The sequence below is a fragment of the Myodes glareolus genome, chromosome 3 (assembly GCF_982192425.1).
Source record: "Myodes glareolus chromosome 3, mMyoGla1.1, whole genome shotgun sequence".
In the NCBI taxonomy this organism is placed as follows: domain Eukaryota; kingdom Metazoa; phylum Chordata; class Mammalia; order Rodentia; family Cricetidae; genus Myodes; species Myodes glareolus.
In genome coordinates, this window is record NC_142028.1 from 955,918 (window position 1) to 982,985 (window position 27,068).

Sequence of the window (27,068 nt, forward strand, 5' to 3'; positions counted from 1 at the left end):
CTTTAATTTTTTTAATGGGAGCCTTTTAATTATTTTTTTTGATTTCAATAGAGTTTATGTGTCTGTCCAAAATATTTATCTGATTTAACATTGGTAGTTAAAATGTATCAAGAAATTTATCCATTTCTTTTAGCTTTGCCAGTTAGATGTAAAAGAATTTTTTTAGATTATACCTTATGATTCTTTAACTTTTCTTCATGTCTGTTATGATATCTTTTTTTCAACCTTAAGTCTATTAAATTGGATCATCTTTTTTCTGTGATTTGGTGAATTTGATTGAAAGATTGTCAATCTTGTTGATTTTCTCAAAGAAAGCTCTTTGTTTCATTGACTCCTTGCAAATTATTTTTTCTATTTCATTATTTTGACCCCTGGCTTTTATTTTTTCTTCTTGTATACTCCTTTTGGTTGCTATTTCTTATTTTTGTTCTAGAGATTTTTCGTGTGTAATTAAGCTATTAATTTGAGAGTTTTCAAGTTTTTATGTAGGTACTTAGCCCCTCTTTACTCCTATAATTCCTTGACAATATGTTCAAATGGCCTCTGGGAGCTTGATCCAGTGCTTGACTGTAGATTTCTGCATCTGATTTCATCAGGTACTGGACAAAGTCTATGATGGGTAGTCATCAACCTGATTACTAGGGAAAGCAAGTTCAGACACCCTTTCCACTATTTCTAGGAATCTTAGATGATGCCATCTGTGTGGGTTGCTGGGAGTTTCCCTGGCACCAGGTTTCTCCCTAACCCCAGAATAAACCCCTCTATCAAAATATCTCTTTCATTATTCTACCCCGCCTTCCCACTCTCAACTCAACCCTCCTGATTCCTCATGTTTCCATCTCTCCACCCTTTCCCTTTACTCTGGTATGCCCCCAGTTAACTCAGAACATCTCATTTATTTTTTCTAGGTGCCCATTTGACTATAAATTTCATAATGTAATTAATTTTATAATGAATAATAGTCCATTGTGTAGATATACCACATTTTCTATATCAATTCTTCAGTGGAAGGGCATATAGGTTGTTTCCAGGTTCTAACTATTATGAATAATGTTGCTATGAACAGAGTTGAGTAAGTGCCTTTCTGGTATGATTGAGCATATTTTGTGTTTATGCCCAAGATGGGTATCACTGGGTCTTGAGGTAGATTGATCCACAAGATTCTGAGAAACCACCATACTTTTTTATCAGAGTGCCTATTCAAATTTGTGCTCCAACCTCAGTAGAGGAGTGTTCCCCTTACTCCACATCCTCTTCAATGTAGGTTATCATTAGTCTGTTGTGACAGGTGAAAGAAGGTATCTCAAAGTTCTTTTCATTTGCGTTTCTCTGATAGCTAAGGATATTGAACAGTTCTTTAAATGTATCTTGCCCACTTGAGATTCTTCTGTTGAGAATTCTGTTTAAATATAAACCTCAAATTTTAATGGGATTGTTAGTTATTTTGATTTCTAGCTTCTTCAGTTCTTTATATGTTTTGAATAACATTCCTCTTTCAGATGTGGGGTTGGAGATTTTTTTTCTATTCATCAAGCTGTCATTTTGTTTAATTGACTGTGTTCTTTGCTTTTCAGTTTCATGAGGTTCAATTTATTAATTATCAATCTCAGCACCTATGTGACTGGTTTTATACTCAGGAAGTAGTCTCCTGTGTCCATGTATTTAAAGATACTTCTCATTTTCCCTTCTATCAGCTAAAGTGTAACTGGATTTGTGTTGAGGTTTTTGATACGCTTGGACTTGGATTTTGTGCAGGGCGATAGATACGAATGTATTTACAATCTCTTGCATGCTGACCTCCAGTTACACCTGCACCATTTGTTCAAGATGCTTTCTTTTTTTATTGTTTCTTTTTGGATTGTTTGTTCCAAATCTAGTATTCACAGGTGTCTGAATGTATTAAGGATCTTTGATTTAATTGCATTGGACCACCTGTCTGTTTTTATGCCAATACCAAACTGCTTTCATTACTACATACTTGAAGTCAGGGTTTGTTATACCTCCAGAAGTCTGTGCAGGCATTTATGGTCCATTAGTGTCTGAAAAACATCTGTTCAGGACCTTCTGACTTCTAGAGTATACATTGAGAAGATGGGTATTCTGATACGTTTGCCTTTATAAGTTACTTGGTCTTTTGTTTTGCAGATCTTTAAATTATTTCTTTATTATCTATAGTTAGTATAGTTAGTGGTTTGATAATTATGTGGAAAAGGCACTTTTTTTGGTCCAGCCTATTTGATGTTATGTAAACTTCTTTTACCCTTGTACAAATGACATTCTTTAGGTTGGGAAAGTGTTCTATGATTTTGTTTGTTGAAAATGCTTTCTGTGTTTTTGAGCTGGCATTCTTATCCTTCTTCTATCCCTATTATTCTTAGGCTTGGTATTTTCATGGTGTCCCAGAACTCTTGAATGTTTTATGTTATAAACTTGTTGGATTTTACACTTTTTTTACTGATAACTTTATTTCTTTAACATATTTTCAAATCTTGAGATTCTCTTTTGTATCTCTTATTTTCTGTTGCTTATTTTTGCATCTATATTGTTTTTTTTTTGCTTCTGCAGATTTTCCATTTCTAGAATCCCCTCAGTTTGTGTGTTTCTATTTCAGTTTTCAAGTCTTGATCTATTTCCTCCATCCATCTGATCACTTTTTTCTTGACATTCTTTGCTTCTTTTAAGGGATTTATTTATTTCTTCCATTTTCTGGGTTGTCTTTTTTTTATTAAATTATAAAAGTTTCCATTTCAGCCCCTCCTCCCAACACCCTCCCACTCCCCCCACTCCCTCTCCTCCTTCCTCTCCATCCCCTAGAGCAGTCAGGGTTTCCTGCCCTGTGGGAAGTTCAAGTTCCTCCCCCCTCCCTCCAGGTCCAGGGAAGGTGAGAGTCCAAACAGACTGGAGCGCCAAAATCCAGTATATGCAGAGGAAGCAAGTCCCAGTGTCATTGTCAATGGCTTTTCAAAAAGGCTCCGGGACAGCCACATTCAGAGAATCTGGTTGGATCACATCCTCGTTCAGTCCCAGTCCAACAGGCCCTGGTGAACTCTCATTATATCAGTCCCCTTGTATCAGTGGGTGCTCGCATCCCTCGCAGTCCTGATTACTTTTTTTATTTTCTTCATCTTTCTGTTCCTCATTTGGACCGTGGAGTGCTCAGTTGGGTGTTCCAATATGGGTCTCCATCTGTATCGCCATCCAACGTCGGATGAAGGTTTCCTCTGCCCTTGCCTTCTTTGCTCACGTTCTCTTTCCTTCTGCCTCTCATTTGGACCTAGGGAGCTAGGTCCAGTGTTCCAACGTGGTTCTCCGCCTCCAACTCCATCCATCGCCAGATGAGGGTTCTATGGTGACATGCAAAATATTCATCAGTATGGTTGTGGGCCAAGGCCGGTTCAGGCACCCTCTCCTCTGTCCAGAGAACCATCTGGGGATCTCTCCTTGGACCGGGGATCCCCTTTATAATCAAGTCTCTTGTAAACCCTAAAATGATTCCCTTAGTTGAGGTATAAACTTGCCTGATCCCATATCCATCCTTCCTCCCTCCCCCCCATCCCAGTCCCCCGATCTTTCCCCAATCCTCCCCTACTCCCTTCTCTCTAACCCTCTCCCTTTCTGACAACCCTCCCACCCCACCCCCCATGCACCCGAGGTTACCTGGGACTCTTGTCTATTTCCTACCTCCTGGCGGATAGCTAAATAATCTTCATCAGGTTCATCTTCTTATTTAGCTTCTCTAGGATCACGAATAATAGGCTCAAAGACCTTTAATTATGGTTAGAATCCACTTATGAGTGAATACATACCGTGTTCCTCTTTTTGGGTCTGGCTTACCTCACTCAGTAAAGCGTTTTCTATTTCCATCCATTTGCATGCAAAATTCAAGATGTCATTGTTTTTTACCGCTGAGTAAAACTCTAATGTGTATATGTTCCACACCTTTTTTAACCATTCTTCTATTTGAGGGGCACCTAGGCTGTTTCCAGGTTCTGGCTATTACAAATAGTGCTGCTACGAACATAGTTGAACAAACGCTTTTGTAGTATGTTAGGGAATCTCTAGGGTATATTCCCAAGAGTGGAATTGCTGGGTCCTGAGGGAGGTTGACTCCCAGTTTCCTGAGAAACCACCACACGGATTTCCACAGTGGCTGCACAAGTTTGCATTCCCACCAACAATGGATGAGTGTTCCCCTCATTCCACATCCTCTCCAGCATAGGCTATCATTGGTGTTTTTGAGTTTGGCTATTCTGACAGGTGTAAGATGATATCTCAAAGTTGTTTTGATTTGCATTTCCCTGATCGCTAAGGAGGTTGAGCATGACCTTAAGTGCTTTTTAGCCATTCGAAGTTCATCTGTTGTGAATTCTCTGTTCAGATCAGTACCCCATTTTTTAATTGGGTTAATTAGAGTTTTAGTGTCTAGTTTCTTGAGTTCTTTGTATATTTTGGAGATCAGACCTTTATCTGTTGAAGGGTTTGTGAAGATCTTTTCCCAGTCAGAAGGTAGCCTTTTTGTCTCACTGACAGTGTCCTTTGCTTTACAGAAGCTTCTCAGTTTCAGTAGGTCCCATTTATTTATTGTTTCTCTTATTGTCTGCGCTCCTGGGGTTCTGCTTAGGAAGTGGTCTCCTGTGCCTATATCTTGTAGACTACTTCCCACTTTCTCTTCTATCAGGTTCAAAGTGGTCGGATTAATGTTGATGTCTTTTATCCATTTGGACCTGAGTTTTGTGCATGGTGATAGATATGGATCAATTTTCATTCTTCTACAGGTTGACATCCAGTTATGCCAGCACCATTTGTTAAAGATGCTATCTTTCTTCCATTGTATACCTTTAGCTCCCTTGTCAAAAATCAGGTGTTCATAAGTTTGTGGGTTAATACCCGGGTCTTCTATTCGATTCCATAGGTCGACTTCTCTGTTGTTATGCCAATATCAAGCTGTTTTCAATACTGTTGCTCTGTAATAGAGTTTGAAGTCAGGGATGGTACCAAAACCACACAATGACACAACCAGGAAAGAGAATTACAGACCAATATCACTCATGAACATTGACGCAAAAATACTCAATAAAATACTGGCAAACCGAATCCAAGAATACATTAGAAAAATTATCCATTATGATCAAGTGGGCTTCATCCCAGAGATGCAGGGTTGGTTCAACATACGCAAATCTATCAATGTAATCCATCATATAAATAAACTGAAAGATAAAAACCATATGATCATTGCATTGGATGCTCAAAAAGCATTTGACAAAATTCAACACCCATTTATGATAAAGGTGTTGGAGAGACTAGGGATACAAGGATCATGCCTAAATATAATAAAAGCAATATACAGCAAGCCGTCAGCTAACATCAAATTAAATGGAGCGAAACTCAAAGCCCTTCCACTAAAATCAGGAACACGACAAGGCTGTCCACTCTCACCATTCCTCTTCAATATAGTGCTTGAAGTTCTAGCAATAGCAATAAGACAACATAAGGGGATCAAGAGGATTCGAATTGGAAAAGAGGAAGTTAAACTTTCGTTATTTGCAGATGATATGATAGTGTACATCAGCGACCCCAAAAACTCTACCAAAGAACTCCTACAGTTGATAAACACCTTTAGTAATGTGGCAGGATACAAGATCAACTCCAAAAAATCGGTAGCCCTCCTATGCACAAAGGATAAAGAAGCAGAGAGGGAAATCAGAGAAACATCACCTTTCATGATAGACACAAATAGCATAAAATATCTTCGGGTAACTCTAACCAAGGAAGTGAAAGACCTATTTGACAAGAACTTTAAGTCTTTGAAGAAAGAAATTGAGGAGGATACCAGAAAATGGAAAGACCTCCCCTGCTCTTGGATTGGGAGAATCAACATAGTAAAAATGGCAATTCTACCAAAAGCAATCTATAGATTCAATGCAATTCCCATCAAAATCCCATCAAACTTCTTCACAGACCTTGAGAGAACAATAATCAAGTTTATATGGCAAAACAAAAAAACCAGGATAGCCAAAACAATCTTATACAATAAAGGAATCTCTGGGTTGTCTTTTTATAAACTTCTTTAAGGGAATTATTTCCTGCTTAAGAGCCTCTATAATCTTCATAAAGCAATTTTAAAGCTTATTTTCTTCTGTTTCCCCTGCTTGGGGTGTTCAGCTTGTGCTGTTGTAGCATCACTATATTCTGGTGGTGTCACTTTGGTCTTTCCTTTGTTGAATGTATTTTTTACACATGTGTTTAGTCTTTTCTTCCAACTGTTGTGACTTGTCTCTGTGCCTGTTCTTCCTACTGTTGTCGTTTGCGATTGTGCTTGTGTAGTTTGTTGTTTTTCCAACTGGTGTGGTTTGCACCTGTGCCTATGTAGTCTGTTGTGGTTGTGGGGTATAATTGGTATGAACATCATGAGAATGATATTCAGGTGTGTGGAGTTGGTTGGCAGAGTTGGTCTTTGTGGGACAAAGTCCAGTGGGGTGTAGGGATGATGCCACAGACTGGAGGTGGGTATCCCACCTTCTTCCATGCTGTTGGGGACTGTTCCAGACCTCTGGAGTTCCACCACAGGTGGAAGCAGAATTCAGCTGCTTTCCTGGTGATGGGATGAGGGGGGAGAGGCACAGGATGTGCCCTGAGTTTTAGTTAAGGTCTAAATTTTGGGACAGTCAATCTGAGAAGTCAGTCATTTATCTGTTTTTCCAACTGATGTGTTTGACCCTGTACCTATGTAGTCTTTTGGGGTTACTAGGAAAGGCTGTGCCTAGGAATGATGTCAAGGTGCTTGGTTACACTAGGGATGAAGGGAGAGAAGGCAATTAAATCATTTCCTTTGTTCAGTATAATTGAAGTGTTGTGTTGTCACCACCAGGTTTGAGACTATACAAATGTCGCACAGCAAGATTGGGGTTCCGTGGTTGGAAGAGGGAATTTAGGGGTGATAGAATCCATCCTCAAATCAGTTCCCCTGCTCAAGGTAGTAGATACCAACAGAGAGTAGCTTCCTGGATACTAACAGTCAACAGGTTTTAAAGAGGAAATCGTGCCCAGAGCTTTTCAGTTCAGCAGAGCCTTTAGATCATTAACCATCCACTTAGAGCTATGCATTTTCTTCTTATTTGTAGTGCTGTGTTTTCATTTCACTATTTTTAGTAATTTTTAAAATTTCTTTCTAGAGTTCTTTTTTAACCTAGTCATTATTCAGTATTGAGGTGCTTAATTTCTATGAGCTTAAGTATTTATTGGGGATTGCTTTGCTATCATTTTTAAGTAAGTTTTATTACTTTGCACTTATATAGGATAAAAGGAGTGATTGCAGTGTTTTCAAATTTGCACAATTTGTTTTGTATCCAAGGATTTTTTTCTGTCTTAGAAATCTTCAATCCTATGTGTGCTTATAAGTAGAATATGCATTCTTTTGTTTTGGGTTAGAATATTCTACATACATATGTTAAGTCATTTGATGTAGGATGTCAATTATTTCTCATGTTTTTCTGTTTAATTTTTGTCCAGATGACCTGCCCCGATTAATACAGAAAATTGAGTTTTGAAATTGCCTACTATTTGGATTGCATCTTTAAATTTAATAGTACAAACTTTTAATGAAATTAGATACAGCAGAATTTGATGCAAGTATGTATGTTTAGTATATTAATGCCTTCTTTTTTAACTGTTCCCTTGATCAAGGTGAAGTGTCCTTCTTTGCCTTTTTTGATTAGCTTTAGTTTGAATTCCATTTTGTCAGATATATGCATTACATTCCTTAGTGATTAACCCTGAGTTACCAAAAATACATAGAGTCACATTAAGGAAAGAAATATAAGCACTTCATCCAGAGTCATTTAATCAAGAATGAATCTAGACTTGAATACTCTACATCATGCTTCTTGTGTTTTCTGTCCTCTGTTTGTTTGTTGTATACTTCTGAATCTGTGTCTGCTTGAAGGTTGTATGTGATTCTGTGAAGTCATATGTGTTTCTCTCTGTGACTGTGTGTCTCTTTGTTCTGATGTTTGTTTGAGAGTATGAATGGTGCTTATCTCTCTGTGTGTGACTGGAAATACATCTGGGTCTCTGTCCCTAAAAAAATTACTACACAATGTTTTTTTGAACAGCACAGAAAACATCACATAGAGGAAGGAATGGGCTACTTTACAAAACTCTTAACCAAGTTTTACAAGGAATTAAATGACTGAATCAAATTGATTCCGATTGGTCCGGATAAGAAACAACACTCTTTATCAAAGAACATCCATGAATAGTCATTTTCAAACTTTATGACAGATTTTAGGTTGTTGATTTCAACTCCTGTATTTGCTGCTTTCAGCAAATAAAACATACATTATCTAGGTCAAAGGCATAGAAGCATAAGCAATTTAAGATTTTAGCTTTGTTTAGCTTATTTTGTAATAGTTGATTACATGGGAAATTCAGAATAGCAGCAGTCTTAAATGTTAAGAAAGTTCAAGATAGATTATTTATTTTGGCTATGATGTTCCATAAAATTTCTAGTGTCTTAGAATGTAAGATATTTTCAGGATGTTTTCAAAGTCATATATTGGGATAGTAATACCAAATACTTTTCAAAAATAGAGATTTTACTTTGGTTTGGTTTCCTATAGACTTAGGAAAAAAAAGATGTAGTATAAATGTGATGGTTTGGTTTGATGGGGACAAGACACTAACCAGAATAGATAGGACCATTGTATCATTACCTGATTGTTAAGTTTGAAAGACATCCATAGGGCTGGATTCACAATGGAGTAGGGTAATGCCGGAGAGAGATCTCTGTTAGCTTTCTGGGAAGTATTACTTCCTGTGTGTAAGCTAATGACTACTCAATGTCCCCTGTTTCATTAGAAGCCTCCTTAGGGCATTTTTAACCTCTGCATTCCTCAAGGTGTATATCAAAGGATTTAACATTGGTTCAATGACAGTGAAGGACACAGCCATTATCTTGTCTACTGGGTAAGTGACCACAGGTCTGACATACAAGAAAATACACGGCACAAAGAAAAGTACAACCACTGTGAAGTGGGAAGTACAAGTTGAGAGGGCTTTACGCCTTCCTTCAGAGCTAAAGGACTTTAGGGAGCAGAGGATGATCACATAGGAAGCAGTTAGAATAAGGAAAATGGCCATACACATCACTCCACTGTTGAGAATGACTAAGAGACCTAGAATATAGGTGTCCATGCACGCCAATTTCAACAGTGGAAATAAATCACACATAAAGTGATCTATGATATTCGGGCCACAGAAAGGTATTTGATACATGAAAAGAAGCTGAATGGTTGCATGTGCACATCCACCCACCCAAGTCCCTCCTACCATAAGGCAACATACTCTGGGACTCATGGTTGTCAAATAATGCAAAGGTTTACAGATGGCCACATAACGGTCATAGGCCATCACAATGAGAAGAATTATCACCACACCACCAAAGAAGTGATCCACAAAGAGCTGAGTCATGCAACCTTCCAATGAAATGGAAATGTTCTCAGAGAAAGAGTCCACAATTAACTTGGGTGTAATGATAGAAGAGTAAGTAACCTCCATGAGGGATAGCGACTTAAGGAAGAAATACATGGGGGACCTCAGACCAGGACTTCTAGTTATTGTTACCACAATCAATATGTTTCCTAACATTGTTGCTACATACATGAGTAGGAACAAAACTGATAATATTTTTCTTAATTCTGGATTCTTTGTAATTCCCAAAAGAATAAATTCAGTCACATTGTTCAACTTCTCCATCTGATGCGAGTTGATAAAATCATGGAATTCTGAACTCGATAATCTGCAAGAGAATTTTTTTCAAATCAGTAGTTATTGGTTTGTTGGGCAGTTTGGGGGCACTGTCTAATAATCACTTTATCATTCTTTTCTCCATCTTGTACTACAAAAACCAAGCACTAACAATAAAAGCTTTATGACAGTTTCAACTCTACTGGTCTAGGAAGCTTTACTCTCATGCAGTTCATGCTTTCTGTTCTGTGTTTTCTGCTTGGATTTGAATTCTTATTATTACTTCACTGTATACATATTCTTAGGATATGCTAGGACAAGCTTTGACCAACTAATGATTACCAGTTTCATGTTTTTTTCATTAATTTGTCTTTCATTTTCATTCTCTTCATACCTTCACTTTATCTTTTTACAAACAACAAAAAGAAATTCTACTTAATGTGCAAGATCTATTTAATGCTTTCATTTTTAAACTTGAAGTTAGAATGATAAATTGTATTTATTTATTAAATAATCAAAACACTTGGAAAGCATAATAATTTTTATTTGTTCATTTCCTGTCAATACTGTCTCCTTGGAATGTCCTAGCTGAAGAACCATATGCAAAACTCTTGACTTAGCAGTGACTATACTCTTCAAATTGTATGTCTTCTAAAATTGAATCATCAATATTACTCATATACATTGCTGATATCCATTGATTCTCTACTACGTTTCACAAACAGGAATTCCTATAAAGTCATTTATTCACTTTTGAGAGTAGCATATAAGTCTAAAGAAGTGAAAGAAAACCTAAATTTTACATTGCCAGTAATACTGGAGTCAAATTCAAATCAAGGTCTTGTTACTTTTAAAATTAATACGAATAAAATATGTATTGTGGCCCTTTTGATAATATCAAAGAGACAATATCAATAAGTTATTCTTGTTCTTTATATTCTTTTATTTTCATAACTATCTAGCATTATAGATTCACGTTTCAGCTAATAATTGGATAGACAAATGTAGTAACAACCATGTATCAAACTCCAAAATATAATGCTGTATATATAATTATTAGCTGAGTTATCATGCAGTCTCTTCATTTTCTGGATAATATTTTAAGAGATTGTACCCAGCACTCCTACAATTGAAATAACATCATCCTATAATGAGTCAATGTCAACTGGATGATATTAATAATGTATCATTAAAGATATGGTAACTCTATTGGTACTCCATCATCATAACTAAATATTGCCTTCTTGTGAAGTGATATTTCCAGATAAAGTTAAGAATAAAAATAAAATTAATATCAAGAATAAAAGCAATATTATTCTAAATAATACTCAAAGTATCAAAAATCATTTGTCTGCAAAAAATTATATTTTAAGAAGGGTTTAAGCTGATTTATCAATTATCAGATACGTTTTATATTACATGATATGACTATTACTAGATCTTCTCACTTGAGAATGAGGAAACTAAACCTTACAAGCCTAAATGTATCATCAGAGAAGCATGGAAATTTTGAATCAGGCTCTCTCAGCTTCTTCCTTCCTTCCTTCCTTCCTTCCTTCCTTCCTTCCTTCCTTCCTTCCTTCCTTCCTTCCTTCCTCCCTTTCTCCCTCTGTCCCTCCCTCCCTCCCTTCTTCCTTCCTCCCTTCCTTTCTTCCTTCCTTGCTTTCTCTTTTTCTTTTCTCAACAGGGTTCAGGGTTACTTTGTATAGCTTTGGTGCCTGTCCTGATACTAGCTCTTGTAGACCAGAGTGGTCTGGAACGCACAGGGAGCCATCTGCCTCTGTCTCCTGAGTTCTGGGATTAAAGGCGTGCATCCCCACTTCCCATCTAGGCTATCTCCGTTTGAAGTGATATCTCTTCATCATTACACTAACCTTTTGAAGAACAGCATTAACATCTCTGCACTCCAAATAATTTTCTGCCAGAGAATATCAGTAGAATAAAAGTAATTTTTCAGTAAGTAGTAACTCTCTCTATCATACGGAGCCCGTACAAAATGTTTGTCACTTGACTTAAATATATGAGAGAGCCTTTAAAGTCTCTGCTTTTTTAAAACCTATGATACAGACGAATCCAAATTTCCCATATCTTTCTTCCAAAAATTATTTTGTTTTAATATTCTTGTAATTAAAATATAATTACACTATTGCACCCCTTCTGTTTCCTCCTTAATACTACAATTTAGCTCCTTTATATTAAGTCTCATTTTCTTTAGTTGCTGTTATACACACACACACACACACACATGTAAATACAATCTGTTCAGTTCGTGTAATGTTTCTTATATGTACATGACTTCAGTGCTGAGACTTGGCATTGGTTATCTTACTGATATTCTTAATGAAGTGGATGAAGCACATTCTTATATATTAAAACTGAATTTTATTTTTAACTCTGACTTGTAGGATATGTTAATAGTTTAATTCCTCTCTGGGTCTCAGAATGTTTGCCACAAAATGTTAAACAGCTAAGAGTTTGAAGGAGTGATCTAAAGATTTAATTTACACAACAATTTCCACTTAGTTCTTATGTTGTATGCAATCACACTGCCTAACATATATAAAAATCCCATGCATTAGGTAATATTTATAACCCTGTGTTTTTGGAAATAATAAATAATCCGTGAACTTAGAATGACTTTGTTTTTATTACACTATCCTTACCCTGACATAATCTATTTTTCCCAGTAGATAATATTTCTGTTTTGCTGTTCTCTCTCTTTCATTAAAATCTAGCATATCTTTTAAAAAAGAAACAAACAGTTCAGTTAATTTGATTTCTCTGTTAGAGTAAACTGACTTAGTTTTCTTTTGTTCTGAGGTCCATTACTGATAACTGGAATAGTTGAACACGGTGTTTTACAAAGATAAACTTTGCTCTAGGAAACCTGAATTTTGTGGTAAACTTGGTTTACAGATTCAGATGGAGGCAAGCTCGAGATTCAGAATGAGTCTTAATCTTAAAACAAAACAAAACAAAACAACAACAACAAAAAACAGGCTGTGTGAGATAAGAACTATTTTTATCTTAATATCAGACTCAATTTAAAAAAAAAGTTTGGATATCTTGTAACACTGGTGAAAAGCCTATGAGTGGACACATTATCAACTTTACCAAAGGAACAGATTACTATTCACCATGACTCTTCGAATTGTGTTCTGCAGCCTCTAATCATCCCGTTATAAGTCCTCAATCACTCCCTCTCCATAACCACTTACCTGGTACCGTCCTCACCATGTCATCCATGGCATTTGTTACATGAACTTGCATCGGTGACACAGCAGTAATATTATTTGGTCTTCGGGATTTCTAATTTCATGTTCAGTTTATCATCTAAAGAATGGCTGAGGATCACTCATTACCTTTCCATCATTTTCAATTCTGTGATATTTGTACACTAACAGCTTAATTAAATCCAATTTATTCTTTCAAATTAACCGCATTCTAGGGAACCTGTATTGAACCATGAGGACTCAGCAAGTCTGGTGTCAGGCTTGACTCTAATAGTGAAAGAGTTCTCATCAGGCTGTTACCACTGTACTATGCTTTAAATACACTACCTAACACCTTCATCTCTACTATTCCATCTAATGCATATGACATGAGCAAGCTTCAGAGCTGAATCTTACCTTGGTTTCCAATTCTGTGTTGAGCCACTGTTATCAGATCTCTATTATTTGATAATTTTCAATAACTTCCCCAAGTACACATACACAAAAAAAACCCTGAAATCATTGTTAGCTCAGAACTCTTCACTCTGAGATGATTGTGCCCACAAATATAAAATAGGTGATTTAATTACACATTAAAATACAATTATGAGTTTGTTGTGTGAGTCAATTATTGCAATAATATCAAATGGTATCTTAGATTAATAGTAACATCAGTAAAACTCAGGTAAATCTTAACATTTTCCCAGCTTTATTTCTATGATACTTTACCTCTGTGACCTTAGAAAACCAGTTACCTGATAATCCCAGTGGACAAATATAAAAACTGTAAATAGTGAACACATAAATTGTCTAAGCCAACATCAAGATGACCCAAAATCCTGCCCTAGCAGTGATGTTCTTAAGTGAAACAAATCTTTCCAGGGATGTGTTGGAAATCAGAGCAGCAACAACTTACAATGCATGGGAAATTTCCTTGATAGGAACAGAGTTCCCAAAGAATTAAGGGTAGAGATTACACAAAGATACACTGTAGGTTCTTGGACTTAAATAGTAAAACAACCTACATTTTCATTAAATAGGAACAATTCCCTAGAACCGTCATCAGAGCTTGTCAAAAACCCATCCATGGTACTCTGCCTATTATTTGGTGGTATTTTGAGCATGACTTTGTAAACAGTATTCAAAGAATATTTTAGAAGATACACATTTATCACACCCTCTCTTGGGTAGTGGGCTCAGGGGAAAGAAGTCAGACAGTAAGGTGGGAATGGCAAAGATTTTCAAGATGAGGATGTTTGCATCATTCCAACTGCATCCCTTTGTGACTGTTTCTCTACTGACTCAGGATCTAATGACTTTACCATAAATTCTCTCCATTCACTCTGAGATCAGGGTTTTCCCCGGGGTAGAAGCACACTAGATTAAGACCAGCTGATAATGTATGAGTAAAGACCAAGCAAACAAAACAAACACAATAAAGACATCATAGAATGACCCATTTGGTTGCTTGTTCCAAACATAAACAACCTTTCAGGAACTGAACAGCCTCACAATGATGCATCTTCCTAAAATCAGATAAGTGAAAGCAAATCCTACTTATATTGCTCATTTAGCAAGTACCCTCGAACAAGATTTATTCTCACACTCTCAATCTCTTTACATTTTTTGGACTACTGTTGAAATTGTACCAAATAATATTTAACTCTAGGCTATCTGAATGTGTATATATGTATATATGTGTGTATATATACATGTATGTATGTATGTATGTATGTATACATATATGCAATGCCTTAGCTCATATCAAAGACTAAATTCTTTCTCATACTAGAAGAATTAATGTTCTACAGTATTTTCAATTAGAAAGAATTGGAGCTTCTTCCAGACACAAAAACTCAAACACATGTGAAGTCAGACACTGTGACAGCGTGCATGAGACCTACACAAGTTTAAACCAGACAAAAATCCCAGCACTCAGAGGGGGAAGTGAACACAAAATTACACACCTAACCAAGAAGTTATTTGCATTATATATTATATAATTAGCATTATATATTATACCTGCTTGGAAAGGAAACATCAGTTTCTCCAAAAGATTGTCTTAGAGTGTATCCACTATACTTCATGGTAGGCCCCATGATCAGGAATGGTTGAATCAACGCAAAATGATCATTGTTTTTGCGTGTGTGTGTGCTTTGGGGTTTGTTTTGATAATCTTTTTCTTACTAGATTTCTTGTTTTTTCACTTTGTTTGTTTCCATTGTGTTAACATTGTTTTCACTAATACAACATATATTTTTCATTTAGTCATTAGAAAATGAGGCTTGTAAGGGGAAGAAAAAATTACATAAAGTTGATTTAAAATACCTAGGAGTCCTTGTATCTACAGCTTGACTGACATGATCCCCATAGAGCACAAACCATAGAGATGACATAACTATCATACCAAAGGATATAATGAGACCATGATCAGACCTCCTTAACACAGGTTTCTGCTTCCATTTTTGCATATTAATTTTGCATATTAATTTTGTCTCCACATGAAAGAAATAGTTCTGAAAAATGACTATATCTACACAAACTTTTCCAGTGTTTTAACATATAAACATTACATCATGATTCAAGATCCATTGAGTACATTATCAAATGTAATTTTTCACATTAAGTATCATTTCAGTTCCCATGATGACAAAGAGAAAAGAGAGCTTGAGGATCATTTCCTGCAAAATTAGTATGGATTATGAATTTTCCAATAATTTTAATGTACACTAAATAGTAATTCAATCCTCTGAAAAAGTGAAAACAAACAAGAAAAGACAGATACCTAATTATTCCAGTAAGCAAAATACAAAAATTGTGAAAGTAAGTTTTAAAGTAAGGTAAATTGTTTAGCTAAAAAATTTCATCATTTGTCAACTCCTTTTCAATTCACCTTGTAAGCCAACTTCTAAGGAGCTTTTATGTAGCAATTAAGTACTAAGGAACTATGTATAATGAAATGGTTTTGTGAGTATGTGAACTTTCAAAAACGCCTGCATTTCGTTTTTAATAATTTTGAAATAAAATATGACACTGACTAAAATACATAAACAAGATATTTTTATTTTACAACTGTAATCAGAACTACACTTTCATATAACAAATACATCAGAAGCTATTAGGTGAGAATATTTTGGCTCAAGTCTAATGTATGTGTTCTAAAATTTACTTCTGCTTTAGGTCACTTTTTTTTCTGTAAATTAAGGATACTAGAGTTCAAGATTTAAGGTTTCTATAACATTATGCTTACATTTGATTCTTAAAATTTATCTTAATATTATGTAAAAATTATTTTAATGTAATTTTCTAATTATTAATTTTAACTAGCACAAAAACATATTACAGTTTTTTTAATAAAATTATTAAACATGTTCCAATGATTCTTTTAAATGTCTTTCCTTGTTCTAAATTTCATTCCTCTCTGTTCAGATACCACTACTTATTCATGAAGGGGAGCTCACACAACTCTGAAATTAAAAAATAGGAACTCTTCAAAAGGTACAAATGATTTGTTCTGATTCAAATCCTTCATTTATATAGTTCCTAAAACATTTTAATGACCATTACAATTAGATATAGAAAAATGAAATTTGATCACTATACTTCCAACTTGAGCTGATTTTATAACTTTTCTGAACTCGTTTTTACTCTTCAATGAAAGAGAAATAGTCACATTAGTTTCTTCATTTTAAATGAGCTGTAAGAGCCTGTTAGGAGGTCTAAGAAAAAACTTAAACTACAAAAATCGGTGCTTGCCCCTGATTTTTGGTGAAACATAACACAAAATAATAAATATCAAATTTCATAAATAAATCTTTACTGATTTTAAATTACATGTCATTATTTGCATTACAAGATAAAATTGTAGAAGACATTATTGACAGATGTTTTCTGTGTCGCCTGGTCCCAAAGCCATTCAGTACCAAAGAAAAACACCGAAGTCTACATTAATCATAAACTGGATAGCCTAGTAGCTTAGACTTTCCTGTTACCTAATTAATACACCTTAAATTAGCCCATAATTCTTGTCTATGTTTGCCACGGGGTTTGGTTCCTTTTATCAGTGAGGAATTCTCATCGTGTTTCCTGTTGGTCTCTGTGACTCCTGCAGAGTGAGTGACTCTTTCCTCTTCCCAGAATTCTCCTCTTCTGGTTGCCTTGCCAATACTTCTTGCCTGACTACTGGCCAAGCAGCATTTTACTAACTCAATACTGTAACAAATCTCACAGGGTACAAGATCATTGTCCCACAGCAAAGGCTTTGTGTGAAATGATGAGTACTCGCTGAACCTGGAATTTTAAGATCATGGGATAGTTCATTAAAGCGAAGGAATTATCTGGCCAGAAGGCTGGGTGCAGATGTGATAACTAGCCTGTGGAACTTTTCTATAGACACTCTTCCATCACTGAATCATCCCCCAACCCTTACTGTAAAATTATGTTCCTTATTCAGGATATAGGTCCTATTGTTATGGACTTTGTAAAAGGGTCCGTGTGGTCACACCTGATGTGTATTTAGCTTACTTTGTTCCTAAAAGTGATGTATATTTGCTTTGTTATGAAAATGAAATTGAGTTATTACCAGACTAAAATTTTCCCAAATTGTTACCGGCTCCACAACATAAAACTGTTTTCCAATATTTTGTTATACTTATTTTCTTATTGTTTGTTAATTTCTTAGTGTGCTTAATTCAGAAATAGAACTTACTTATCAAAATATATAGAAATGAGCATACATAATATAATATTAGTGTATATATAATGAAGGCCTTGAAATCATGTATAAAGGGGTATATTATGATGAAATACAAAATTGCAATGAAAATGTAAAAAGAAAATAGCTGTGGTATATTATTTATTATTCAAAATTGGATTATGTTTAATAACAGTCTAATAACATTTTTTTACCTCTGCATTCCTTACTGTGTAGATAATAGGATTTAACATGGGTGTGACAATAATATAAAACAGTAATATTGTTTATCCATAAGAAAGGTTGTCACTGGTCACATATACATAAAAATACAAAACACAAAAAGTAATATGACAATTGTGATGTGGGAGGCACAGGTAGAGAGGGCCTGTTTTCTCCATGAAGAGCTGTGTGTCCTCAAGGAGCACAGAATGAGCACATTGTACATCAGGTGCATCATGATGGTGATTACAGGAATTACTTACCACTGACAGCAACCAAGAGGCAAAGAAGGAAAGTGTCAGCACAAACCAGTTGTAGCAGGGGAACATATCACAAAAGAAATGAACCAAGACATTGAGGCCACAGAAAGGAATCCAGAGGGAAACAAATGTCTGCCCAATAGACTATAGAAAACTCACTATCTAACACCTTCCTACTATCAGACAGCAAGTGTGGTGGTTCATCCTGATCACATAGCTCAGAGGTCGACAGATAGCTACACAGTGGTCAAAGGCCATAACCACAAGGAGGACACTCTCTTAACCTCCAAAGAAATGCACAACAAAATGATGATTAATGCAGACATTGAAGGAAATGTGTTTTGTCTCTAATAGTAAGTCTACCAACATTTTAGGAATTGTACAAGAAGAATAATGTGCATCTATCAGAGATAAGAAAGCCAGAGTTTGAAGACTTTTTCTGTGACAGTGATGATGATGGTGATGAAAAATTCCAAAATTAGAACTCTCTGTACCTGGAAGCTCAGTGTCAGACCCTAGAGGATGAATTCAGTCACATTCATTCTGTTTTCTCTCATTTGAAAGTTGCTGGGGAGCTTAGAAGCACTGAGGTAGCTTGGAAAAAAGAATCTTAATAGGAGCATTGAGGAGAAACACTTTAGAGTTTTCAGAAGAAAAGAAAACATTTTAATAATGTGAATTATTTTGTTGCATTGTATGCAGAGAGACACACACTATGCAACCTCTTTTATAGAACAAAATTAGAATTTACCTCAACATCTTATAAGAAATTTTATGTGAAGATAAGTGTAAACTAAATTTACCATTGAAGAAATGTTTTTGAAACTCTCAATTTGATTCCTACTCATTCTTAGTTAGCATATGCATACTTACCAATCAGTATGAAATGAGTTTATAGATAGTGTATAAGCTTGTCTGTATTTGTGCACTTGCACATGCTAATAGTTATCTAGATATAATTTAATGTTAAGATTTATTTAGCAGTTAATTTACAAGGTCATTTCTATGTACTTATTAATTACTTCTAGTAAGTAAAAGTATACTAGTAGAAATTGCAAATCAAGCCTTTTTTTCTTCATAGCAATTGAAAATAAGTAATTTAAAAATAGAATTATTTAACATATCTGTTTATAATACTTGCCCTGAAAATGATATGGCAAGATAAGCCAAACATAGAGCCTTAACCATATAATTATGTCCAATACTGTATTCAAAGAACTTCATTAAGGTAGAATACATAACAAGTATAGAAGAGAGTGAAGAAGGAGCTAATATGACATCTAAAACAAAGAAAATTGCTGTGAAATGCACAGAGTTAAAGTCCATTACCTAGTGGACATGGGTAATGATCTGTTTGTTACAGATCTTACAGGGCTTTAGACTATGGTATAGGGAATGATTTTATTAATTATTACAAATTAGAAACTACTGATTTTATATTGCAGAATGACTTAATTTGACTTAACTACCTTATAAACTGTTCTGTCCAAAGAATAGAATATGGATTGTAGGAGAAGCTGACAAATTGAGATATATTCTCACAATCCGGTTGGAAGAAGATGGTGTCTTAGACCAAGATGGTACCAGTAACAGTGACACTATTGTCTTTCACTGAGACAATTTAGTGTAGAAACATCCTCTAATATAGCAAACATTTGCATTATGATTTACCAAGTGCAAGATTCATTTATCCTTATGTTGGCATTGAATGTAATGTTATATTTATTCTTGAGGATAAAATAAGACAGAGAATAAAAGTAGCTTGCTAAGAATTACTTAATAGTCTACAAACATAGCCTTATGTTGAAATGAAAACCAATCATATTTTATAAAATTTGAAATTGGAATATTTTTAAATGACGATAATTGACCAGATGAACCACTTTAAGAATAAAAGGGAGACAAGTTCACTCATTAGAACAATGTAGGTACAAAGAAGGCAGCTGTCATATAAGCTGTGCTAAACTTTTTTGAACAGTTGAATCATCACTACTTACTATGAAAATTAAAGATAAGGTCTCATGACGCTTAACACTGAATGTGTCTGAGGCCACATCTATTCATGCTACAAAAGAACACCAAGCTATATAAGAGAATAGCACATCTGTCAAACATTCATCTGCCATTTTTCTATCAATAAGTGTTCTTTTAGGTTTTCTTATTTAGCAGCAGTATTGTTGATAAACTGTTTAACATAGTTATATATACAAAGCAAACCCACTAGTTAAATTTTTTTCACTAGGTAGTTAAGAGAGTGTTTGTTAAAAATAATTAGATTTCTAATATGAATGCCACTTGGGATTTTCTGGAACAAAGAAATGCATGTACTTAGCAAGCATTGTTTCTCTCTGACATTCTTCCCTTTAAACCTAATTTTAATTCTTTACTCATCAACAGTTTCTCTTGTCTGTACAATCTGAATCACTCATTGCTCCCATTTTCATCTAATGCTGCCAGATGACTTTTATCCTGAAGATAAAAAGAGCACAAAGTTTAGGAGACTGTGTTCTAGCTTACATCAAAAAATAAACAACTCTCCCAAAAATAAATTTAGAAGTTTGGAATAATAAAGTTCTAATTATTTACTATATTTCATGAAGTAAGAATATCATGACCCTTGGGGAGAAAGGCATCCTTAGTTTGGTTCCTTTCAGTAACCTGAATTTTCCTCCAAGTATCATGTTTTTGTAAATTTCTCTCATACAGAGATATGTGTGTGTGTGTGTGTGTGTGTGTGCGTATGCACTTGTGTTCTAATAGGATATATATGTGTGTGTGTGCATATATATATATATATATATATATATATATATATATATATATATATACCTATATTTCAGCAGTGTTTCCAAGCAGTGTACTGTTAACAAGAAACAAATTCCATGTATTCCAAGAAGAAATAATGCTAGGAATACCACAGTGCATAAGGTATGGTAATTAGCATCCTCTTTTATAAAACTGACTCTTTGTTTCTTGAGGAAAAAGGCACATTTCATCAAATCCTTTCCCTGGTATAAACGTACCCACAACTACAATATTAAGCTTACATTCTTTTAAAAATATATAAATGTGAACATTTTTGGATAAATAAAAATATGGAAATGACCACATTAAAATAGTTTTGTACATTATCAATTTTATTTAATATTCTATCTAATAATGTATAATATTCTCAGGTTAAAAACTGTTTCCAAAGAAATTTTAATGCTTTTATGAATGTTCCAATAGCACTTTCCTAATCTTCTTTACCTATTCCTGGTCTTAAGATTAATACAAATGCTGAAAAGTTTAAGATATAGGAAATTGTATCTTACTTTCCTGATGAGCAATGATGATAACTCAGTAAATTTCAAAATTCTACAAAATACCATCCATAATTTCCTGTTTCTGTTTTGTTGATAGAAAAATGAGGCATGGAGAACCTAAGTCTTATACCCCAGGGGGAACACATCTGAACAACCCAAACTCATTCTCTGTCTTAGGTCTCCATCTTGTCTTGGTTCCACAGAACTTCACATTTAACATCTTACCTAAACAGGTTATTCTTTCCAAAGAGTAGCTTTCAGACAAGCCCTTGAAAAGACTGCTTTTCATCCTAACTAATGGAAAAGGTATAGAAAAAAGTGATAGAAAAACATTTGAAAATTTGAAATATATGAACTTATAATCCTCTGAGATATTCTCTCTTTCACTCTCAGGACAATTTAAAATTACCAATTTATTTATATTGTAGAGTTAGTTAACAATTCATGACCAGTCTGGAGAGATAGATCAGAAGAGCACTGACTGCTCTTCCAGAGGTCCTGAGTTCAGTTCTTAGCAACCACACTGTGGCTCACAACCATCTGTAATGAGATCTGGTGCCCTTTTCTGGCATGCAGGTATACATTAAATTACATTGAGCTGACAACTGAACTACATAGCAGAGCAAGCTTTTGAAATCTCATAGCCTACTTGCAGAGACATGTCTTTTCAAAAAAACCCATCTAATCTTTCCTGAATTATTCCACCAATCAGGACCAAGCATTCAAGTATATGAGCCCATGGGGGCCATTCTTACTCAAATCACCACAGGTGGAAGAGCCACAATGCAAGTAATAAAGTGAGAACATATTTGTCATTCAAAAAGGGAAACTGTTTTCTTAGGCACAATAAACTCAGTTGGAGATTCCTCCTTGTTGTTATTCAGCTTTTCATTTGTCAACTACAGCCATTCTTTCCCCAACCCACCGCCCACGGCCATGGTCCCTCTATACTTTCCTGGTTTAGTGTTTCCTCCATGTTGTACATGCCTATCAAAGCATTTGGAGCTAGGAACTACCAGATGGAGGAATATGTATGGTGTTTATCTTTCTGGGTCTGGGTTAAATCATTTAGTATTATCTCTTCTAAATCCATCCATTTAGCTGTAAATTTCATGATTTTATTTTCTTTATAACTGAATAGTAATCCATTGTGTATATGTACCACATTTTTTTTCATGTTGTATTGTTCAATTTATTTTGTTTTAGAAAAGAGTTAGATTTTTATCCAAATTCATTGTTTTTATTACCGAACAACTAAATTTAAACATTTTTATCATTTATCTGACTTTTTAAAAAAATTTAAGCTGTTCCCATTTCCAGATATTGTGAATAGGGTGACAATGAGTATTGCTGAACAAGAGTCTATGGTATTAGATGTCAAGTCTTTAGAGAATATACCAAGGAGAAGTATTACTGTGTCACATTTTATTTTAAAGATTTTTTAATTTTGTTTTATTTTGCTTTTGTTTGTTTTGCAAACTTTAGATCAATATTTGCATCAGAAGCTGAGATTATTGAAGATAAGATGGTAAATAGTATGTTAACTAAATTTTATTAATGCACTATATCTAATGAACACACAGGAGAATATATTTTTGGACACAAATAGATCATTCATTATGAGTAGTCAGAACTATTCTTGTCTATGTTATTGCAAATGGATATCATGTGCTTGATTCTGATAGTACAGAATTTGTCTCCTTAAAAAGTGGCAGAGCTAGATGAAAATTGTGAATTGTAATGTCCTCTTTACCAGAATAGTACTCTATTAAACTGAGATTTCCCCAAAAGTATACTTAGAAACATTTAAATTGGGAAGATTTAGACTCCTAAATAACTTATGTTTCCATTTTCTCTACCTTGTACTTCAGGTTTATTTATAAACATTTAATCTGGTAAGTCTGATTTTTATTTCTATCCTTTAAAAATATTGAGTACATATTAGGTTACTAGGTATTCTGTTAATAATCAGAGTGTTGATAGCCTAAAAGGATGAAAATGATTTCTGCTGTGACAAAAATTAGTTAGATGAAAGACAATTTAAAATTCAAGAGATTTTATGTGAGCGTGTGTGTGTGTGTGTGAAAGGGTTTAGAATTACTGTCTCTATCTAGCATAAAACTCGCAAATTTAGCTAGCCTAGTTGACCAGCAAATTTTACCACTCTGTGTGGCCCATCTCTACCTCAACAAGTCTCGAAATACAAACACAAGAACCATGTCCAGGTATTTGCTAGAGTTCTCGGGTAAAATTAGGTTTTTATCCTTTCATGACCAGCACATTATGTCCCTCAACTTCAAGAAGCATATCTAAGTTATAGATTGTCATGATAAATCCTGATTGCAGCAGACATATAGGGGTAGAGATTAACTAAAGGCAAACATCAGATAAAGTTAAGGATTGTAAAAATAGGTTTAAAATAGGAATGAATATTGAAAAACATATAGGAATTTGGTCAAACAAATATTTTTGGAATATATTTTTTCAGACAAATTAAAAGAAATGACTTTAAACTTGGATGACCTCACATTGTTTAAATACACACTTTTTAAATATATGATTAGAGACATCTGTGGAAAATGTGGCATAAAATAAACTTGTGTCTAAAAACTAGTCTCTGAAATACATAATCAGGCCATTGTGATATCCTGGACAGGTCATTAGCTTAAATGAAATCTCTTATATTTCATGTAGAATCATGGTACTTCTAAAGATAGATCTCCCCAGCTCTGCAGGAAGTATTGGTCTTCACAATATCAGGATATACTAGTTATGGTCCCCTTTTCTTCCACAATTTCCTCAGTTCATTTCTAATCTCTGTATTCCTTAAGGTGTAGATCAAAGGATTCAACATTGGCTCAACAATGATAGCAGACACAGCCATTGCCTTATCTATAGGGAAAGTGACCATAGGTCTCATGTACAAGAAGATGCAAGGTACAAAAAACAACACAACCACTGTGAGGTGAGAACTACATGTGGAGAGGGTTTTGTGCCTTCCTTCAGAACTGCAAGACTTCAGAGAACAGAGGATGACCACATATGAAGTCATGAACATGAGGAAAATGGTCACACACATTACCCCACTGTTAAGAATGACTAAGAGACCCAGGACATGTGTGTCCATGCAGGCTAATTGCAACAATGGGAACAAGTCACAAATAAAATGAATAGTCAATGACATTGGGGCCACAGAATGGAATTTAATACATAAAGAGAAGCTGAATTGTTGCATGCATGGATCCTCCTATACAAGCGCCTCCCACCATCAAGCAGCACACTCGAGGAGTCATGATAGTCATCTAATTCAGGGGTTTACAGATGGTCACATAACGGTCATAGGCCATCACAATGAGAAGGATGATCCCTGAACCAGCTAATAAATGATCTCCAAAGAGCTGAGTCATATATCCTTCAAAGGAGATAGTTGTTCTTTAAGAAAGGGCATCCACAATCAACTTGGGATTAGTGACAGATGAATAGGTGACGTCTATGAGAGACAGAGAAGAGAGGAAGGAATACATGGGTGACCTCAGACTATGGTTTCTAGTTATAGTGATTACAATGGGTACATTTCCCAACACTGTGGCCATGTACATGCTTAGGAACAATGCAGAGAATAGTTTTCTTATCTCTTGATTCTTGGTAATTCCCATAAGAATGAATTCTGTCACATTGTTTCTACTCTCCATTTGCTGGTAAAAACGTGGAACTCTGAACTGGGGGACCTGAAAAAAAAGTTTGTTTTTATTTGTTTTTTTGGTAATGTCTTCTTATTTGATTATTTCATACAATATACTTTGATCATATTCTTTCCCTCCTCCATTTTTCCCAGATACTATCTTCCTTCCTATACCTCTAGCTTCATTCTCTCCTCTCATCTCCTCTATTCCCCTCCACTTTCTTCCATTCCCCTCTCATCTCCTCCTTTCCCTTCCCCTCTCCTCCCGTCTCCTATTCTCTCCTCTCCCTGCCCTCCATCTCTCAAAGGCAAAATCTAAACATAAACATTAAATTTAAAAAATCCCATGCTTTGGTTTTGACTTCTTATAAGAACGTTATTTTTAATGAGTAATCCCTGGACAGATGATATCTTTTCTCCCCTGTGAATGCCATCAATGAGAACTATGGGAACCAGCTAGTCCCAGTAGAATCTAACAGACCTTTCATTTCTATTGATCCCATTACATGAAGTCTTTCACAGATATATTTTGCTTTCTGTTCGGGCAACTTAGGAAGCCTGCTTCATCATTTTAGTTTGTATGTATTCCTAGAAATATTATATGATTAACACCCTTGGGAAAACTTTTATAAATTGGTGGGTAAAAGAAAAGATGTAAATAACAATCAATTAGTACAATAATGGTTTAATCTTTTGTCTATAACTCACACTCCTTAATATCTATTTTTACACAATACAAACATACACATGTGCATAAGATCTTCGCTCGGTTTCTCTTTTTGCCGCATGAGCATAGGATGCTGACTTTTATTTATCAATAGACATATAGAAATGCTTAGAAACATTGTAAATTTTAGTATAATTTATTAAAAATTCCTCTGATTATTTAGAGAAACTTAAAAGATCATGAACACACAGTCCTATGGAAATAAAGCTAAGTTGTCTTAATGGAAACCATCATGTCAGGGACTAATACAACATTAAGGTATTCAAGATGTCTTGTTTTTATTCTTATGAGAAGTATGAGAGATATCTGTCCATTGTAGTGCACACCTATAATTCAAGTCAAAGCACAGATTAGACATATAATGAACTATTATCTCAAAAAATAAAAAAATAATTAAGCTAAAAGTTCTGCATTAGAAAGAGCAGAGTTGTCTGCTTATCAGTTTCTGTAAATAAATCTCAGTGAACTAACAAAACTAGATTAACTTCCTTTGTTGGATGTGTGATCATGTTTATAACACTAGCCACTAAGTATTCCACTTCTCAGTTCCACTAAGAATTCTGTCTTACCTTGTAACACTTCAGAGGATTACAAAGGAAACAAACTGTAATAAAATGTTTATAGACTGCTATTCAATAATTCACCATGATTATTTTTCTAAGTTTCTCAGAGTCCGCATACCTTGGTTTATACCCTCTGCTAACAAGATTATTACCACCCCTCCTTTATTCTTCACTTCCTCACTGCTTCTTCACCTGCATCAGCCTCAGCATTCACTTTATGCTCCTTCATAGATTCCATATTCGTCACAATTTAATTATTTTGATAATACTTTTAAAATTCATATAAATCTTTGTCTTTATACCAATAGGGTTAAGGATTTCAAATTTATTATTTTTGTATAATTTATATTGTTATGCAACACACAATAATGATTCAAATAATTAAATTCCATACACAAAACTAAATTGAGTCACAAAGCACAAGTATGGTTGGTAAGAGTTGAATTGAATGTAGAACCCCATTTCGCCAAGAGAAGATCAACAGCAATGATTTTCTTTTTCCCTGAAATGTTCCGTATCTTGTGTTCAGCTTTTCAGAAAGACTTCGGGTCAGCCACAGTCAGAGAATCCGGCCAAATTCGGAGAGTCTGGTTAGATCACGTCCTCTTTCAGTCCCAGTCCAACTGGCCTTGGTAAACTCTCATTAGATCCGTTCCCTTG

General features: G+C 34.9%; 1 protein-coding gene and 1 pseudogene across 1 annotated transcript; both read right to left on the minus strand.

The window, feature by feature from the left end:
• Positions 1-8,823: 8,823 nt before the first annotated feature.
• On the minus strand, positions 8,824-9,753 carry LOC125399490 (olfactory receptor 4C6-like). Its single transcript, XM_087903896.1, has one exon. It carries the CDS (start codon positions 9,751-9,753, stop codon positions 8,824-8,826), a length of 930 nt encoding a protein of 309 aa, XP_087760022.1.
• Positions 9,754-24,206: 14,453 nt separating this feature from the next.
• LOC125399489 (olfactory receptor 4C6-like) lies at positions 24,207-25,128 on the minus strand (annotated as a pseudogene).
• Positions 25,129-27,068: the final 1,940 nt, after the last annotated feature.